Raw genomic sequence first — 19,543 nt, forward strand, 5'->3', positions numbered from 1 at the left:
GGCTACGGCTCAGAAGGCAGGCGCCACACGTCTTGTCTCCCTGCCCGAGCCCAGCACCCCAGACCCTCTCCTGCCCTGCTTTGCCAAGGGGAAGTCTGAAGCCTCTGAGCCCCAGCTTGGGGTCTCTAGCCTGAGGCCACCTCCAGGTGACAGCTCCACGTCTCCAGGATTCTACGTTTTTGTGTGGCCGGAAGACAGTACCGTCCACGCTCTGAAACGAGGACCAGCGTGCCTGACAGGTCACAAACACACATTTGTGCCCCAGAGGCCAAAGCCCCAACTGTGAATGAAGGCATCCTGTGGGGCCTCCGCGTCCCTGCACAACAGTGGTGCTCAGCCCTGGGCTGCTGCTCAGAAGGAACAGGAGACAATTGGGACAATTGAGACAATTGGGACAATTCCCAAAACAAGCTAAGAAAAAGTTTAACAAGAAATGTGAATTAAGAAGGGAGAAATAAGTCAAAGAATGTAAGTAACCATAATAAAAGTCAGTGGGTTATATTAATCTGTTAAGAAAAAGATTATCGTATAAGCTGTTAGGAGCATGAACTGATACAGAGACTTGGAAACTGGTGTGGCAGGGTCTGTACAAATGAAATAAATATTCCCACAAAAATGACTCCAGCCCATTGGCCCAGTGACCTGCTTTCTTCTGGTCAAAGATATGGGTTAGAATATTGATAGCAGCACTTTTTTCCAGGCTGCTGGACCTACACAAGTCCCAATGCAGAGAAAAAGGGGGAAAACCTGGGGCTACATCCACACAGCGAAATGCTAGGCACCAATGAGAGTAAACGGTGTATGGCGACCCAAAAGGCAACCAGGGAACCTCAGAAACGTAACAGTGGGTGAAAGAAGCCAGACATAGAGGAGTATGCACTGACGCATCCCGTGGAGGTCAAGTACAAACCAGGGAAGCCTACTCTGTTCCCCTTAGGAGAGCGGAGTGGGTGCAGGGACGGCAAGTGGTCATGACAGGAATTCTTGAATGCTGAAAACGACTTGTACGCTGAAGACAGTTACACATTTATATGTACTTATGCATGTAAGTTGTACTGCAGTAAATGGTCGAATGCATGATTTACTGTGTAAACAAAGACATGCAAACGTGGAAATAACTGCTGAAAATAGCAACCCATCCCTCCCCAAAATGTGCTGAATCTGAAATAATTCTGTAAATAATATATTTATTATACAATAATATATTGCTCTTATTTAATTGAATATTTAATCTGTAATTTATAATTAAATAATTTAAATACAGTGAATTTATTTACAGTAACAATTTAAACAAATACTTTTAATTAGTTAATAATTAAAATTAAATAACTTTACTTTTAAATTATTTTTATAAAATAATTTCAATAAATTTATGTATTTATATAAAATTTATAGTTTAAGTAATTGAATACAGTAAATTAAATCAGGATGGGATTCACCCAGGTTCCTGGCCGTTTCCATTGTCCCCTCCTCCTCTAGCTAAGGCTGAAGGGAGGTATTTTGTTGAAGGAGAGTGTCTGGGAGAGTGTCACCCATGGGGCTTCTATGAAGGCAACAAGCAGATTGCTCCCAGTCTCTAAATTGAGCGGGAGAGCAGAGAGAGACCCAGGAGAAAGGGGCCTATGGACCATGGTTACCTGCACTGAGTAGCCAGGCCCACGGGAAGGCGCTGAACAGCTCCGTCTGAGCGGTCCCAACGCCAACCTCAGGAGTGAGGGTGGCTTTGAAGGCCTGTGGTTATATAGACACAGTTCCTGAGATCTGATCCCCTGCCCTCCTCTGCTGCATCGGCCAGAAGTGTCTCAGGAGCCCCCAGAGTGTGTCAGGATTTGCTGTGTTCTATGGGGCTAAGTAAGTGTGGGGATCTGCTCATCATCCCTTGTCCCCCTCAGCCAGGTTCAGGTCCTTTCTGGCCTAGACTGAGAAGTGATGGACAGATCTCCTCCCCTGCCCTCCCCGTATCGTCCTGGATGAGACTCACAAGGTGGCCGCAGCCCAGCACGACCTCCTGATGGGAAAGCCATCCTGCTTAGGGTTAACGTCGAACATCTTTCCCTCTGTTGAGTTACAGAACATCTGGCAGGCCCTGTGTTCTGGACAGGTAAGGAACCGAGACCAAGAGATTTGCCCAAAGTCAGAGCGTGAAAAATGCAGAACCAGAGGAGGACTGACCTCTGAGGTATCCATTCTCACTAAGAGCCCTGTATTTGTCCCTTGGGGCAAAACCACCTAAATAGTCACCTGGCAGGTCCAGGTGTCAATCAGAGCAGCTGTGGGGCGGATCAGCCTCTGGGGACACGTGGCCACATGGATGACAGTGTATACTTCTCTTCATTTGGCATATATCCATAATACAGAAACACACACGGCTAGTCCCAGGCAGTGTCACAGCCACAGGAACACAGCATAGCCCTTATTGAAGACGGTCTGACAGACTCTCGATGTGACACAAGAGGTACCAGGTGGCCCAGCATCGCCACCAGGTTTATATCTCCGGAAATGAAAACACGTCCGCACAGAAACTTGATGATGAATGTTCATGGCGGCAGTATTCCTAAGAGGCAAAAAGTGGAAACAGCAGTAATGTCCATCCGCCAAAGAGCAGAGAACAAACTGTGTCTATCCAGGCAACGAGAGTCACGTTCAGCATCAAACGTCCTCACCCCTGCAAGTCCCATGTTCCCCGAAAGCAAAGTGCTTGCCCCTCAGAGGTTCTTGGAAGCACAAGACCAGGCTGTCCTCTGTTCCAGCCCCCAAGCTGAGCAGACCTGCCCCAGGTCTTCACTTTTGGAGATCCAAGCAGTTTGGGGAAGGTTTTACAAAACACCTTTCCAGGCCGTCCTGACAAAATGTCCCCTTCAGCCTCCAGGGGCCCTGAGGTGTATACGCGTATCTGCATGCGTATCTACAGTTACGTGCTTCACCCAAAACTCCAAAATCCAGGCAGAACTGTCGGAAAATACAACCCAATAAATATCAAGAGTAATCATGGGGATATATGTGAATATGAGAGTTGATAAAACACTCATCCTGAAGGTTTGCATAAAATAACTCTGAAAGACTTAGGTAATATCCAGCTCTATCGACTGGGCTTTCCAAAGTCAAATCAAGAAAATTGTGCTGCCGATCAAATTCATGACTGCGTATCACTCTCTTCAGCTATAATTTCATGATCAAGTGGCAACCGACCACCTCAGGACTATCTAATAGGTACTGATGTATCCATACACATTATGGAATATTGTGTTACTGGTTTGGAAGTTTGGTAATAGATTTACCCTGCCAACACTTGGGGTTTCTTTTCTCAATCTGACGTCAAATTCGATGTTTATCCAGGATGATAGAAATAGCTCTATAGCCTTCATTTTAACTGCTGTAAGTGTTTCATTCCACAAAACACCTAAAATCAATTCATTTATACACTTTCCTGTTAGTGAACTTTTATATTGTCATTGATCATTTGTGAATGGTAGAAGGGAACACGCTAGTTTCTTCACCTGTATATGAACATCCACTTGTCCCTCTGCCACTGGTCCAGCTGTCTCTCCTTGTGCCAATAACATGATAGGCTAATGGCCACAGTTGTAGAACTGTCCTTAATGAGCAGCAGGTGCATTTTCTCTTCGCTATGTGTGATTTCTCTTCCTTCTCAAAATTGTTGTGGCTATTCTTTTTTTTAAATTTTAATGTTTATTATTTTTGAGAGACAGAGAGAGAGAGAGAGAGAGAGAGAGAGAGAGAATGAGCAGGGGAGGAGCAGAGAGGGAGACACAGAATCTGAAGCAGGCTCCAGGCTCGGAGCTGCCAGCACAGAGCCCGACGCGGGGCTCGAATCCACGAACCATGAGATCATGACCTGAGCCGAAGTCAGACGCTCAACCAACTGAGCCACCCAGGTGCCCCGTGGCTATTCTTGACCCATTGTGCTTCCATACTTGCTTTGGCTTATCTTGTCAAACTCCAGGAAATTTGATATTTTTGGAAGCACATGAAATCAGTAGGTTTCTGAAAGAAGTTGACAATTTTATAATATCAAAGGTTTTGAACCATTAACATCTATGTCTCTCCATTTCACATTTTCTCTTAGGTCTTTCAATACTTCCTTCCATAGAAACCAGATACACATAGTATTACAATAAGAAGTGTTATCTTTTTCACACATGGACCCAACAACCTTAATCTTAATATTCCTTTAATTTTTTAATATTATGACACAGCCATTCTGTACATTTCTCATGCTCATCAAGTTCGATGGGTCTCAATCACTTTTCTCTCTGTCCCCCATCCCCTCTGGCAACCACCGCTTTGTTTTCTGTAGTTGAAAGTCTGATTTTTCCTGTTTGTGTACGATTTAATGTAGATGAATTAGATTTTCCATGTTTACTATACTGGCTAAAAATAATAAGTTCTTCTTTGTCAATATTTAAAGTCCCCTCGTCTTTTTCCTGTGGGGAAGTGAGCCACAGTAACTAGAGCCCCCATCACAATGTTGACTAAATGTCATGACAAACACGTACCACTCTTAATTTTAATGGAATTGCTTCCAAAGTCTCACCCCAAAATTCAATATTTGCCAGAGGTTTTTTCTAGTTGTATTTTGTGACGTTCAGCTCTTTCCCTTTAATGACTAGTCTCTAAAAGATTTTTTGTCATCATTCATAACTATTGAATTTCGTTCAATTTTCTTTATAACTGATTGAAATGTTAATAGGAATTTAGTGTTAATTCTGTTACCATGAGAAATGACATGAATAGATGTTCTGATTTGAAATATCTTTGCATCCTTAAGATAAATCTTTGTTTTTAAGACTTTCCACACTACTAATTTTAATTTCTGAAATTCTCTCCTATTTGATTTTATTTTACCTTATGTTTGCATCCACGTTCATAAATTAGATTTCCTAACATTTCCTCCCCTGTACTGCCCTTGCCCTTTGCTTCTGTCAGAATACAAGTATATCAGATTGTTCTAAACTTGTAAAATGAGTTGGATAGCCTTTTGGTTTCCTCTAAGATAGTTTGAATACGATGAACATGATTCAACACAGTGATGTTTCCTTGTAACACTGTCTGGAACTATGGTCTTTTGGAGCAGAAAACTTTTGCTGATGAATTCCATTGTGGTAAGGCAATCAAGAAGTATGTACTGAATCAAGGAATTGATGCACGGATGAAAAAATTATTATTAAGGGAATCTGTGGCATTATTCGTGCTTCCTTAAGACTCATTTCTGAAAGCAGTTTTAGGTTCACAGCAGAACTGAGAGGAAAGGACAGAGATGTCCCACATCCCCCCTGCCTCCCACCTACGCATCAGCACACCCCCTTTATCGTCAGGACCGACCAGAGAGCTCCATCTGTTACAAATGGTGAATCTACGTTGAAACACTGTGATCGGTTGAAGTCCACGTTCACAGTAGCACTCACTCTGGGTGTGTATGTTCTGTGGGTTTGGACAAAAGCACCATGACATTTATCCATCCCTGGAAAATCATACAGAGTGTTTTCCTTGCCCAGAAAGTCCTCCATGCTTTGTGTATTCATCCCTCACCCCCGCCCCTGGCAGCCCCTGATCTTTTACTGTCTCCATCATTTTGCCCTTTCTAGAAAATCACACAGTGACTGAGAACAAACTGAGGGTTGGAGGGGGGGTGGGAGGGAGGGGAGGGTGGGTGATGGGTATTGAGGAGGGCACGTTTTGGGATGAGCACTGGGTGTTGTATGGAAACCAATTTGACAATAAACTTCATATATTGAAAATAAGTAAATAAATAAATAAATAAATAAATAAAATAAAAATTAAAAAAAAAAAAAAGAAAATCACACAGTGAAATTGCACAGTCTGTATCCTTTCCAGATTGGCTTCTTTCACTTAGCAATTTGCATTTAGCTTTTCCCCCCATGTCTTTTCATGGCTTGATAGCTCATTTCTTTTGAGTGCTGAATAACATTCCACTGCCTGGAAGGAAATTCCATTATCCAAAGTCCCTTTACTCATTCACCTGCCCGGGACATCTTGGTTCCTTCTGAGTTTTGGCAATTATGAATATAGCTACTGTACCATCCAGGTGAACACATGTATGAGCAAAAGTTTTCAACTTCCTTGGGTGTCTGTTGATTATATTACCATGGCTTTCCCTGAAACATCCATAATTCAGAAATCAGGTCCACACATTTTTAGGAGCTACAATGGACGTTTTGGAACTGATGCTTACACAACCTTCATCAAAAACCAAGCCTGTTACTTGGCTTACTGGGTAAGAAAGGTTACTTCTTGGTAGGATATTGGGGGACCATGAAAAGAGAAGAATTCACCCAAATCCATGGGTATGGCAGGTGAAGTCTAATGACCAATCCTTGGCTTGGCTTGGTTTTCCCTTTCATGCTCTGAGTTTTTGCTTTGCAGTTATGTGGTTAGGTAGGCAACTGATGGTAGTGATTGTGTCTTCTTTATTATTGCTGTTTTCATTATTTTAGTATCTATTTAATTGATTTGTATATTAAATAGCATATTATTTTGTATCATTATTTCAAATTCATCACATTTTGGAAGGGATGGGTTGCTATTTTCAGCAGTTATTTCCAACCTTCCGTGTTTTTGTTTTAGGTTGATGTCACGGAAAGTAGAATGTAGCTAGATTTTTACAAGTTCCTACTCATGCGTTTGACCATTTACTACAGTACAACTTACGGGCATGAGTACATATAAATATGTAACTATCTGAAGTGTACAGCCTGTTTTCAGCATTTAAGAATTCCTATATTCTTAAATGGGGAGTCCCTTTACCCTGCCCCTCCCCCAAAGGGAACAGAGCAGACTTCCCTGGTTTGTACTTGACCTCCACGGGATGCGTCAGTATGCACTCCTTTATGTCTGGCTTCTTTTACCCACTGTTACGTTTCTGAGGTTCCCTGGTTGCCTTTTGGGTCGCCATACACCGTTTACTCTCATTGGTGCCTAGCATTTCGCTGTGTGGATGTAGCCCCAGGTTTTCCCTCTTTTCCTCTGCATTGGGACTTGTGTAGGTCCAGCAGCCTGGAAAAAAGTGCCGCTATCAATATTCTAACCCATATCTTTGTCTGACCAGAAGAAAGCAGGTCATTGGGCCAATGGGCTGGAGTCATTTTTGTGGGTATGCGTATTTCATTTGTACAGACCCTGCCACACCAGTTTCCAAGTCTCTGTATCAGTTCTAGCTCCTAACAGCTTATACGATAATCTTTTTCTTAACAGATTAATATAACCCACTGACTTTTATTATGGTTACTTACATTTTTTGACTTATTTCTCCCTTCTTAATTCACATTTCTTGTTAAACTTTTTCTTAGCTTGTTTTGGGAATTGTCCCAATTGTCTCAATTGTCCCAATTGTCTCCTGTTCCTTCTGAGCAGCAGCCCCGGGCTGAGCACCACTGTTGTGCGGGGACGCGGAGGCCCCACAGGACGCCTTCATTTACTGTTGGGGCTTTGGCCTCTGGGGCACAAATGTGTGTTTGTGACCTGTCAGGCACGCTGGTCCTCGTTTCAGAGCGTGGACGGTACTGTCTTCCGGCCACACAAAAACGTAGAATCCTGGAGACGTGGAGCTGTCACCTGGAGGTGGCCTCAGGCTAGAGACCCCAAGCTGGGGCTCAGAGGCTTCAGACTTCCCCTTGGCAAAGCAGGGCAGGAGAGGGTCTGGGGTGCTGGGCTCGGGCAGGGAGACAAGACGTGTGGCGCCTGCCTTCTGAGCCGTAGCCCCCACCTCCTGCCTCCCTGGCCCTGACCTGCCCCAACCGCTACTTGGGCTCCTTCCCCCTCTCAGGGACCCAGAGCAGGCCCGGGCCCACCACCATCACCCCACCTGGGCTTCATGTGGGCCCTGCTTTCACCGGCGCCTTCTCAAGCTGCCAGGAGTCTCTTCACCCAGATGACTTCAGATGCCAAACCTACCGAAGTGCATTTTCTTTTTCTAAGATGCAATGCTAAAGAAGGAATCTCAACTCATGGAGACCCCTGGATGGCTTTCAAGCTCCCCGAGGCCCATTCCTGGTGAATGTGGGCACGGTAGGTTGGGAAACATTTCATGATTGGCAATGGGTGTGGTCCTGAGTGGTGGCAGGATTTTTGTGGTGTCTCATCTGCCACTGTGGCCAATATCTCCCACCAGCGTCACATCACTGAACACGCAGTTGGGAAGGATGTGCTGTCACCCCTCCCCTCCCCCCGCCGGACAAACAATATCCACCAGATACAATCATAGATACACCCTGAGGGAGAGATTATAACAGAATGGAGCTAAGTAACAGCGAAATGATGAGTTTGAGCATTCATCACCTTTGCTGTGAATGCAACTGAATGAATTCGCGTATTCAGTTCTTACAACTTAGTTTTTCCTAAGGGCTGTGATGAATCGCAGACTTGTGCGATTTCTGAAAATGCATCACACCACAGCTGCCGGCTGCCCTGAGCTGACCACCTCCTCCCAGTTGGCACGTAGCAAGGCTACCTGTGACTTGGTACCCTGTGTCCCAGCCATCAGAGTAATCGACGGGAAAATCACGTCCATCCATGGCCCCTGCAGCGGCTCTGAGCTGAGGCCGTCCCCGCGGGGCTCACGTGGAAACTTCCCTGATCACACCTGTCTGGAACCGCGTCCCCACCTGGGGCAGAATCTGTGCTGCTCATTCCAGGGCTCCTTGAACCAGGAACAGGTCTGGGGAGCAGTATCCAGGGAGCCGCTGGGCAGCCTCCCCACTCCGCCATGAGAATCAGGGTGAAATGGGAAATATCAACCCCGCTGTTGCTGAGATCACAGAAGGACTCCGTTTTCATAAAGGTGGGGAGAGGAGGCAGAGGCCGCTCTTTACTGGGCTCTTTATCAGAGCAAAACACTGCGGAACAGCCTCCTGGGAGGGACCATCACAGGCACCCAAAGGGAACGAAGTAACAAGTTCCCTAGAAGCAGAAGGCCCAGGGCACAGCTGTGTCGCCCTCTGGTGTTCCCAGGAGGCATGGCAGGAGTGTGAGCCAGGAGAGGCTGCTGTCTGGGAGGGGCTGGCAGGCGGGCTGTGTGTGCAGATGGGGGAGGAGACAACTCAGGACAGGGGAGCTTGCCTTGCTGTTCTGGTCACTGGGGCGGAGTGTGGGTGCCAGTCCTTCTGCTGCGGGTGCAGCTGAGGGGCAGTCAGTGGGCTCTGAGCCAGTCCTGAAGGTGAGGGAGCCCGGAGGAGTGATACCCCCTGGCACACGGTGACATCGCACCGCACCCAGCTGGGCTGCGGTTGTCTGTAACCTCAGGCTGCACCTGTTTCCTTAAAGATCCTGGGTCCACCCCACAGCCCTTTGCATCTTTGCAGCAGAAGATGCAAACCCTTTCGAGGCCTGTCCCCCTGGGGCTGAGGACACAAGAAGGAGGAGCACCTGAGACTACTGGTCCGGGGACGGGGCTCTGCAGCCAATCTGGAAAGCCCTGGCCCTGTCTTGCCTGGATTCTGTGCTGTCACCTCTCTGAGCCGTGGTGTCCCTCCCTGCCAGGATAGCTGACCCGCACAGCTGTCGGGGGGATTGTGTTTCACTCCACGTCCAAAGTCAGCGCCGGTGAGAGATGCGGAACTAACATCTCCACATAGGTTTTTTATTAAGCGGATAGGCTGAGGCAACATGAGGTACTTCTGGAAAACGCCGTTTCAGATGTTCTCTTTAGAACAAATTGAGTAGCGGGGTGCCTGGGTGGCTTGGTCGGTTAAGCGTCCGACTTCGGCTCAGGTCATGATCTCACGGTCCGTGGGTTCGAGCCCCGTGTCGGGCTCTGTGCCGACAGCTCAGAGCCTGGAGCCTGTTTCAGATTCTGTGTCTCCCTCTCTCTCTCTGCCCCTCCCCTGTTCATACTCTGTCTCTCTCTGTCTCAAAAATAAACGTTAAAAAAATTTTTTTTTTTTTTTAAATAAAAAAAGAACAAATTGAGTAGGTATCTAGTCAAAAGGCGTCTGGGAGTAGTTAGGGCAAGGCTTTAGGCCCAGCCTCCAGATTCCCCCCATGTGGATGCCGAGGACCTTTCTACCTCCTCAGTAGCAGGGCCCCAGCTGGCCCCTTCAGAGGCGCTTAAGGACACAGTTCTTCTCGATGTTCCTGGTTAGGAACTCCCTGGATATTTGAAACCACTAACGTCAGGCCCACCCCGCGGAATTCTGATCTAACGGGTCTGGGTGCACGTTGGCAGTAGAAGCTTGAGCACCCGGGAATAATCCTCATGTTCAGCCTGGAGTGAGCACCCTGCCCGAAACCAGTCTGGGTTGCCGGAAAACACAGCAGCTCATTTCCACTCTGCCCCAGCGGTGGCGCAGACACGGGGTGCCTGACTGCCCAACAGACTGGCTGGAGGGCTCTGGCCTCTCCTACGGCCTCTGTCCAGAGCCTGGGGTCTGGCTCGATGTCCCCGTCACCAACAGCCATACCTTCTGCCTCTCTGTCCCTCGACCTGTCTCTTGTTCCCACATTCCTCTGTCCACATTAGCCGTTCACTGGTATCTGTTAAGCTGTCACCTACCCACCTATATAGCTGCCATAAAATTTGGCTCTGCTCACGTCCTATATGCTCCTCGCTGGAGATGCAGGGGTTCTCCTGTGCTGCTCTCTCTGCCCCAGCTCTACATGGCCAGAGCCCCAGCTCCAGAGGAGACTTGCTCCCCACTAGCCACATCCACACGACTTCACTGAAATATACAGAGCCCAACCTTGTGCTGAAGAAAGGGCCATTTCCTCTTCCCTTGATGGCTGCTAAGAGCCCATGGCCAAGAGTAAGTCTGGACATGGCATCCAGGAAGGATGGCTCATTCCTGAGTGGGAGGGGATGTTCCCAGGGAGAGAGAAGAATCCAAGAGGAGTCTGGTGTAGCATGTTTCCGCTTTACAAAGGACCATTTCTAACCCCTCTCTGTATCTCCAGGGCCAAGCACAGAGCCTGGCTTGGGGCTGGTGTCCCACGGAATGAACGAATGAATGATCTGTGCTGCTTCCCAGGCTCTGATCCTTTCAGCAGTTCTTAGATGTCCCGCTTGTTGCTTTGCTCCTCTGATGTGATGCTCTGATGCCCCCTGGCAGAGCTCACGGAGTGGGGAGGTGGGAGTGGGGGGAAGGGTCGCCCGCATCCCATGGAACTGAAGATTTCTCCCTGTGGCTGCTTCCCACCTCTCCGTCAGCCCGAATCCACTGGTAGCTGTGGCCACAACTCTGTTGGAATTCTCCTACCCTCGTCCTGAATGTTTGCCTACAGCTGCTGCCCTTGTGGGTCTCACCCTGCTCAAGTCACATGCTTGGAGTTAGGCTCCCCCTAGCAGTCCCCTCTCAGGGCCAGGGTCCTTGGCCTGGCTCAGAAAGACAAACATTGGCCTTGCCAAGGCAATATGCGAAGGCTCCCGCTCTTACTAAGCCTGATCGAGGTGCCCAGGGTATGGTTGCTCTCCCAGTTTCCGTCAAATTTACTGCCTCCTTGGAAGGCATCCCATCCTTTTGTTTCTTCTGACATCCTAGGGCCACCTGTCAATCAATTTTTTCCTTGGAGATCACAATGCAAACAGGTTCCAGAAATCTAGGGGCCCTGAGGAGTTTGCTCTCTTGCCTAATCTCTCTCCCCTCCCGCACCTTCTGCCCCACTCACTGTACTGGATGTCCGGTCAAAAGCTAAAAGATGCAGATCCCTGGAAAATTGAAGCAACAATGTTTTAAGTCTCAGGCACTAAATGTGATGCTGCATTAGCATTCTGATCTTTCTCGAGCCTTTACCCTGAATTTCTGCCTTTGGGCAGAACCAAAACATGTCAAGGACAAAGGAAGACACATCTATTCCTTAGAATTGTGGAAGCCACAAGGCAGAGCCTGTAACCTTTGTCATTCCTTTTGACAGCCCACCCTATCTGTTTCCTGAATTCGAAAGGATCCAGTGCTTAGGTGAGCCACTAGAAACACTGAACAAACCAACACTTGCTTTGAAAAAAGATCTTTATTCAGCTTTTCTATCATAAGTAAAGGCTAAGAAGTATACCACATCCAAAGAACCTAGCTTATGATAAGTAAAAAAGAGAGACAGAGAGATTCCATCTAGAAAGAGCTCTCCTGCTTTTTTTGTTCTCTGTTGGCTCAGAGCTGCCTGCAGGATTTGAAGATATTGGCACCTGCTTGCCTGACATTTTGTCCCAGCATCAAGCCTGTGTTTCCAGGAAAACCGGCCACTACCTGTCTGCACTTGCCCTTCACCTTGTGCCCGTGACAAGGTAAACAGAGTTGGGGTGCTGCTGGGCGCCAAACTCTGGGGCCCCTTTTCTTCCTTTCTCACATGGGTTCCAGAGCTGGTGGGGCCAACGTTTGAGCACCACATAAGTCCTCCTGGTTTCACATCCTAGGGCTCCAGGGCCAACCACTGGCCATGAGGGTGCCATGAGGCCCTGGGGTGAAGACTGCCACAGCCAGGAAGACTCCAGCCGAGATGACAGTGCCTGCGGCGTCCCTGTTGGCCCCCCGTCACCAGTCACCCTGTCCTGTGTCCTCTCCATAGCTCCCACCCCACTGGAAGTACCATGCACTCAACTTATCTCTGAATAGCATCCCCTTCCCATGGAATGTAAGCTCCACGGGGGCAGGGGGCAGGGGGCAGGACTTTGATCTCTTTCTGTTTGTCTCCTGGCACATAAGAGTCCCTCGATGAATGGTCACGGAATGAGTGCTTATGTGAGGTAAGAGCCTAGAATCAGCTGGACACGGGCGCACCAGGACACATGACACGAGGAGACAGAGCCGCCAAAGATGCCACGTGGGGTGGAACCCAATAACCCAGAGGAGGGTTTGTGATGACTACCACTACCCCACACCTGTCCCTGTCACCGGTGCTACCACAGCTGTTGACCTGTCTCAGCCTGGACCAGAAAACCTGGGAATCAGTCTGGTGATATGTCGTCATCCACACCGCCAACAAAACAGCAGAGCAGGAAATGCAATCCCTGTTCTAGAAGAGGAGGAAAGTGGGATGGCCGACCCCCGAGGAGACATCAGCCTTGTGAGCAGCGGGAATAAACCGATCCTGCCTGCATCCCCACGGCCTAGACCCCGATTCCGCCGTGCCCGGGGACACGGGCCCCTGTTGTTATTACTGTCATGCATCATAATGTTATCATTAATGTTGTGTTGTTGATATTGGTGACAATGACCATAGTAACAAAAGCCACCATTCATCACCCCCAAGAACTTAAACCAGGTAGAGGCCAAGGCAGTTTAACATTATTTTATTGTAGCTCCTCAACAGTCCTAAAAGGGAAGTATTAACATTTTTGTGTTACAGATGAGGAGTATGAGGTTCTGGGAGTTCAGATCCCAGAGGACAAAGGTATCGGTGTCGCGGGGGGGAACTCTCTTGCCCAAGCACTACACATGGTCCCCCGTAGACCGGGAGCCCATGGAAGAAGGCGGGAAGCAGATCTAGCGAACTCCGCATCGCCCGGTGTGGCACGGCAGGCCTGGCACACGGTGGGTGCCCGATTTGAGGTGGACCACGACACCGACAGAATCATCCCGGGTCCCTGCGGGCCGCAGGCCTAGGGGCGGGAGGGCGGCCACCTGGCCAGGCTCCTCTTCACAGCCTGCGGGGCCTGCAGCTGGATGGGTCCCAGGACGACGTCCACCTTCTCCTGGTAGGAGCCCACGTCCCTCTTGGACCTCACGATGCAGCCTCTGCGGCAGCGGGAGAAGTAGTCGTCCGCCCGGCACACCACCATTTTACACCGCAGGTACACGGAGGGGAAGCGCTTCAGGAAGTAGAAGGAACTGAATTTGAAGCGGGCAATGCGAGGCGAGGGCGGAGAGTAAGATTGGTAGGTTCTGTCCTTGGCACACCTGGAAGAGGAGAAAAGCCGCCTGTCAGCCCTGGGTGCGCTGCCTTTCTCAGGACACGCCCGGGCCGGGCGTGGAACCCCACGGCCTCCTCCAGGCCCGCGTTCCCGGCTGCACCTTCCTGCCCTCAGTACGCGTGGTTCACACATGGCCTGGCAGCCTCCAGGGAAATCCCAGTTCTGGTACCTCAGCAGCATCTTAAAGCGGGAAATCAGCCCAGGGTTGCCGCACGGACAAGCAGGCCCCGGATTGCACAACGGGTGCCCAGTGACCATGTGCTCGGCGGCCCTGGCAATCCAGGTGATTCGGGGAGGTCGCGGGGCCCAGAGAGAGGGCAGGCAGGCGAGAAGATGGCATTCCCTTTCCTTTCCTGGTCTCAGGGCCAGGCAAGATGACACTCGGCTACTCTCCAGTGTCTCTGGTGCCGCCCTCTCTCCAGGGCTGTGTCTGCTGACCTGGCCCGGGTGGCTGTACTTTCCACACGAGCCTGACTACCCTTGGCGTCCCCTACTCCAATATCAGCCACCTCCTTCTTCCCTCAGTCGCCTCATCTCCACTGTGTTAGAAGGAACATGACCAGAATCCCCTGAAAGAAACTGTACTATGATATGGATGAGGAGTATCTCCCAGCTCCACCCCGAGCTGAGGAAGGAGCTTGCCTAACCCGTGAGTGTCTCCTACGGTAGGATTTGGCATGACGTAGCGAAGAGGAGAGCAAAGAAACTGGCCCGTGGGGTTTTAGGCGGAGATTTTTGGTGGTGGACGGGAGCTGTCCCTAGGGCGGCCCTGACTCCGCCTGCGAAATGTGACCCGGGGTCTACTTGCTGTCTTCCTTCTGCCTTCCAGAAGTTCCTTCCTCCACTTTCAACACACATTCTCTCAAATACCACGTTCTTTTTTCCCACAGGGGTCACTTTAGCCGCAAAGGTGAGAGGGAAAGTACCCAGAGCCTCGTCAGGAAGTAGGACAGTTGTAAATGAGGTCAGGGTAGCTCAGGGGCTGCCGGGAAATGATTGCATTCCCCAAAAAACCACACTAGTCATGGCGGTCTGTGTAGGCCAGAGCTCCAGAACCCAGGCTGCACTTCAGAATCACTGGGGGAAATTTAAAAAATACGGATCCCCAAGCCCCACCACAGACCAAATAAAGAGAATGTGCAGGTGGGGCCTGGGCATGGGTGTGTTTAAAGCTCCAGATTACTCTGAAGGGCCCCCAGGTGGGTGATCTGGTTGATGGCCAGATGTACTCCAGGGACAGCTGGGCCCACATTTACCCCCACATGCACATCCCCCTTTCCTGAGGACACTGCATTATCTTATATACATATATGCCAGAATTTGGCCAGAAAGAATCTTTTAGCAGAGAAGAGCCAAATCACTCATTCGTGTTAATCTCAATCGTTTGACATAAATTCCAATGTCACCGTGTTACTATTTGTAGAAAGAGAATTTGGGTAAGCTTCTCTCCCATCTTTGCTGCCAAGGGGGTGGGGGTGGGGGGGTGCCGTGAACGGAACCAACTGCATAGATGGAACGAGACAGGCCTTAACACCTATTTACCAAATTGACACATACTCAAACTGCCTGGAAAGAGATGCTGTTTTTAGTATCTCAGGGAGGTGTAAGATTTAACCTCCCAACCCTGATTCATAACAGAGCCCCTTAGCCTATCAGCACAACCTCTAAATTGTGCTTCTATGTGATTGTTACTGAGGTGCCAAGGGGCGCCTGGGTGGCTCAGTCGGTTGAGCGTCCAACTTTGGTTTAGGTCATGGGTTCAAGCCCCGTGTTGGGCTCTGTGCTGGCAGCTCGGAGCTTGGAACCTGCTTCAGGTTCTGTGACTCCCTGTCTCTCCTACCCTCCCCTACTCATGCTCTCTCTCTCTCTCTCTCTCTCTCTCTCTCAAAAATAAATAAATAATCCAGGGAAGCAGGACTGTAGTAGAGAAGCGCAACCTGGGTACCAGTAACTGCAGTCTGGCCACCACTGGCCACCAACTGGCTTGGTTGGAACCACCATTCTCAGCTTCTAGGTTAAGGGACCCTTGCCGACCCCTGCTACTCACCCACAACCTTCCTTGTGGACCACCTTCTGTGCCTGCTCTTTGCCCAGGGCCGCATCTACTCCCTCCCATCTCATCCTCCCAACAGCCTATGATGTGGGCATCACTATGAGCATCTGATGGGTGGGGAGACTGGCTCAGGATAGACGCCCTTGCCCTCCCACAGCAATGCAGCTGGTCCACGGCAGAGCTGGCATCTCAACCTCTATCTGCTGCAGAACCAAGGCTTTCCCCGCCACACATATGTCTTCTTATGGAGTTTGGTCACCTAGGTCAGATCCCAGTTACAGCTAACCTGCTTGGTGACTGCTGGTGACTCATTCACTTCTCCACCATCTCCACACATCTGTCTCCCTATATGTGAACCAGGAACGACAACCTGAATGGTTACGTTGGAACCACTAGAACCCAAATCTGCATTCCTTGAGACTTTGGGCTACTTGGGTTTGAATTGTCAGGTGAAGGCTAACATTCACTCCATGAAGACACTCCTTACCCACTCCGGATAAGATCGTAAGTCAAAGATGTAAAGTCATTGGAATATGGGGACGCCACACAGGTATCCACAAACAAGGCCAAGGAGGCATCAGAATGGAGGATCTCAGCTTGAAGGTACAAGTTCTGGTTCAGGTCCACATAGTACGGACTGCTGGTCACAGGATACAAAAATGAAGATGATGTATAAAAGGAAAGGTTCACGTTGAAACTGCTATACTGCACTTCCTTGACGTCGACGGTGTCATTAGCAATGTACATGGTGTCGATCCAGGTGTTCTGGAGCATCCTGCAGCTGATATGAATGCGGAAGTCCTTATGCCTCTTGATGATGGCATTTGAAGCAGCTGCTTCGAGGAAGTTGGAATAGATGATGGTATCGTTATTGGCCTGGGAGAGGAAGGCGGGAGAGCAAAGTCAGGCAACTGTCACCTGCTAAGGGAAGCTCATTGCTGATTTGGGTGACAACGAGGGGAAAGTGACTCAGCCAGACTTCAAAACCCTCCCAGGACCACACAGAGAAGGCACGCGGCTGCTACCATGGCTCCCACGACCTGGGCTGGGCATGCTGCTACACCAGCAGGACTCCTTCCTTTCACACAACTCCCTTCCTCTACCATGTGATGGGGACCACAGTGTGGGCCAGGTGTTAGGGTTTCCTGGGAGCCGCTCCTCTTGGGAAGACGGGCGTGTCTGGATGACCCCTGGCCGTGCTGCACAACTAAGCTGCCCAGACTCCGTGGCTCAGGGCCCTCTGTGCTGGCTTTGCCTCCTTCTCACCATGGCTGGGATAAACCAAGGGAGGTGGCTATGTATTTGACGTATTTGGGGGAGAGGCTGGTGGGATCGGTTGTCACTGTGCTGTTCGGATGGCTCAGTAGCTATTGCAGCTTGGTGTCTGAGGCTGCCGGGACGGGAAGCGACCTCAGCGGTGGGGGCTTCCCCAGAGGCTCAGGTGGGCAATTGAATGGGCTGCAACAATGCTGGCGTCCTTCCCGTCACACTCTGCTTTTCCACTCCCCCTACCACGGGACCGCTTCCTACTGTGCCTTTTACAGCAAATTCATAGGAATGTTGATCTCTCATGCTGTTCGATGTGCCTAAGAGTGACCTTCTGGGGATGAGAGCCTTGCACTCCATGGTCTGTGAGCATCTCAAGGAAAAAATGATGTCATCAGGACTTGGCATGGTGTCAACAGTTCTATTAGCATCAATAAAAACCGTGGAATGAATGAAAGGCACAGGGGACAGGGCTCAGCAAAAGTACTGTCATGAATGAAAAATGGGGCCCAGATGGCCAAGAAGACACAGATAAATGCGGCCCTCTGGCAGCTTCATGGTCATGATCACCTGGCCCCAAGCGAGGTGAGCCCAAGCCAGTGGTTGCCAGGCAGAGGCAGGGGTAACACTCCCCCTCCCAGTGTTACGATGGCCAGAAGCAAACTTCTTTTTGCTAGCCAAGTATGAATTTTCGCAAGCAACTGGTGCTTTTGCAAGAACAAGAACGAAAATAACACCACGGTGGTGTCCTAAAATGTGAAGCTAAATTACTCTTAAAAAAAAAAAAAGCAGTTTGCCATGTCGTCACATTTCGTTGTGTGCCCTGTCCAGAACAAAACCCAGTTCCTGACTATTTGGGAGTCTAGACAAGTTCTCTGCTGCAGCCAGCACCTGTATGTACACCTAAACGCCACTGTTCTTCAGAACAGAGTGTGCTGGGGGCCAGCTGGTGGCTCAGTTGGTTAAGTGCCCGACTCCTGACTTTGGCTCAGGTCATGATCTCAGGGTTTGTGAGTTCGAGACCCACATCAGGTTCTGTGCTGGCAGTGGGGAGCCTGCTTGGGATTCTGTCTCTCCCTCTCTCTCTGCCCCTCCACCACTTGTGCTCACTCGCTCTCTCTCTCTCCCCAAAATTAAAAACAGAGTTGTTCGAAAGGCTTTCACTTCATGCCTGCAGTTGCAGAACTCAACTGAATTTGTCCCTTCCAGAAAAACACGTGGAAAGAGAACATTTTAACAAGTAATTATAATGTTTTTGCCAGCCCTATGACCCTTCCTTCCCCTCCTTTTCCTTTTCTCCACTGGGTGGCTGGGGAGGTCTCTGCAGCCCCAGACAGCAGGGGAGTACCAGAACCTTCTGGACTCAGGTCTGGGGAAGGCATCCTTCTGGTGGGGTTGGGAGACCTTATCTCTTCTATGCCCACCATCCATGCATGGAAAATACACTATATTTTCTAAAACGAATTAAAGAAAAAAGAATTGCTTTATGTTTGAGTGAAAGTGGTTGTCAAAGGCAACCATATAGATGTCACGTGGTTACTCCTTCAGAGACCAGCTGAGGTGCCTTCAATGTCACTCCAGGTACTGAAACCAGTTTTCTTAGAATTCACATTTGTCCCTGACTTCTGCGGTCAAGCTAAATTCTGAATCCACTCCAAGCAATGAATGTGGCGTGAAGGTTTATTTGTTGATCATAAAAAGCAGTTCTGATTTTATATTACAATTCATTATCAGATGTCTGCTCAGTCTGGAAGGAACTCACTATGTAACGGGGAGTCTTGGCACATAAGTCAACTGCTATTCTCATGAAGTCTCAGACTCGGGATTCCACTTGGCGTCCCTCCCCTGTGGTGGGGGGACCTCACCTATTCAGACACACCAGCCAACACTTGTCAGACGCTGCGTGCCGTCCAGCCTTTGAATCCTGGCTCTGCAGTTCATGACCAGGTGGCCTCAGGCAAGTGGCTTAACCTCTGCAAGCCTGCGCTTCCTCACAATTACATGGGAATAAAAGTTGCCCCGAGAACTTCGGAAGTCATGTAGAACTTAGTTCAGTTGCTGGCATACAGATTAGTGGTTAATAATATGATTATAAAGGGTTGGGCACCACTGGGAGCTGCAAAGACGAATAAGACGTTGGCTCTGCCCTGAGGCCCTCAGCCCGGTAGGGGACGCAGCCATTTAAATAAATGGAGGAAGGACAACGTAGCATGTGTTGCCCACCACCAGCCAAGTTAGGAGAACCAGCACCGGCACGTTGCTTTGGTGGCCCCTAATGGAGACGAAGGAACATCGATGAGGTGACCCAGATGTCAGAGTCTCCAGGCTGCACGTTTGGAACCAGGAGG

At 49.4% G+C, this 19,543-nt stretch overlaps 1 protein-coding gene across 1 annotated transcript in view; it reads right to left on the reverse strand.

The window, feature by feature from the left end:
- Window positions 1-13,239: 13,239 nt before the first annotated feature.
- The window catches only part of LOC132684797 (scavenger receptor cysteine-rich domain-containing protein DMBT1), a 79,368-nt gene continuing 73,064 nt past the window's right edge, over window positions 13,240-19,543 (reverse strand). Inside the window, exons 41-42 of the mRNA XM_081790571.1 lie at window positions 16,417-16,805; window positions 13,240-13,862 (exon numbers count right to left, since the gene is read on the reverse strand). Of these exons, the coding sequence (XP_081646697.1) occupies window positions 13,565-13,862; window positions 16,417-16,805 (687 nt within the window). The 3' untranslated portion in view covers window positions 13,240-13,564. The remainder of the gene's footprint in view (window positions 13,863-16,416; window positions 16,806-19,543) is intronic.

This window comes from Panthera onca, chromosome D2 (assembly GCF_046562875.1).
Source record: "Panthera onca isolate mPanOnc1 chromosome D2, mPanOnc1 haplotype 2, whole genome shotgun sequence".
NCBI classification, from domain to species: Eukaryota; Metazoa; Chordata; class Mammalia; order Carnivora; family Felidae; genus Panthera; species Panthera onca.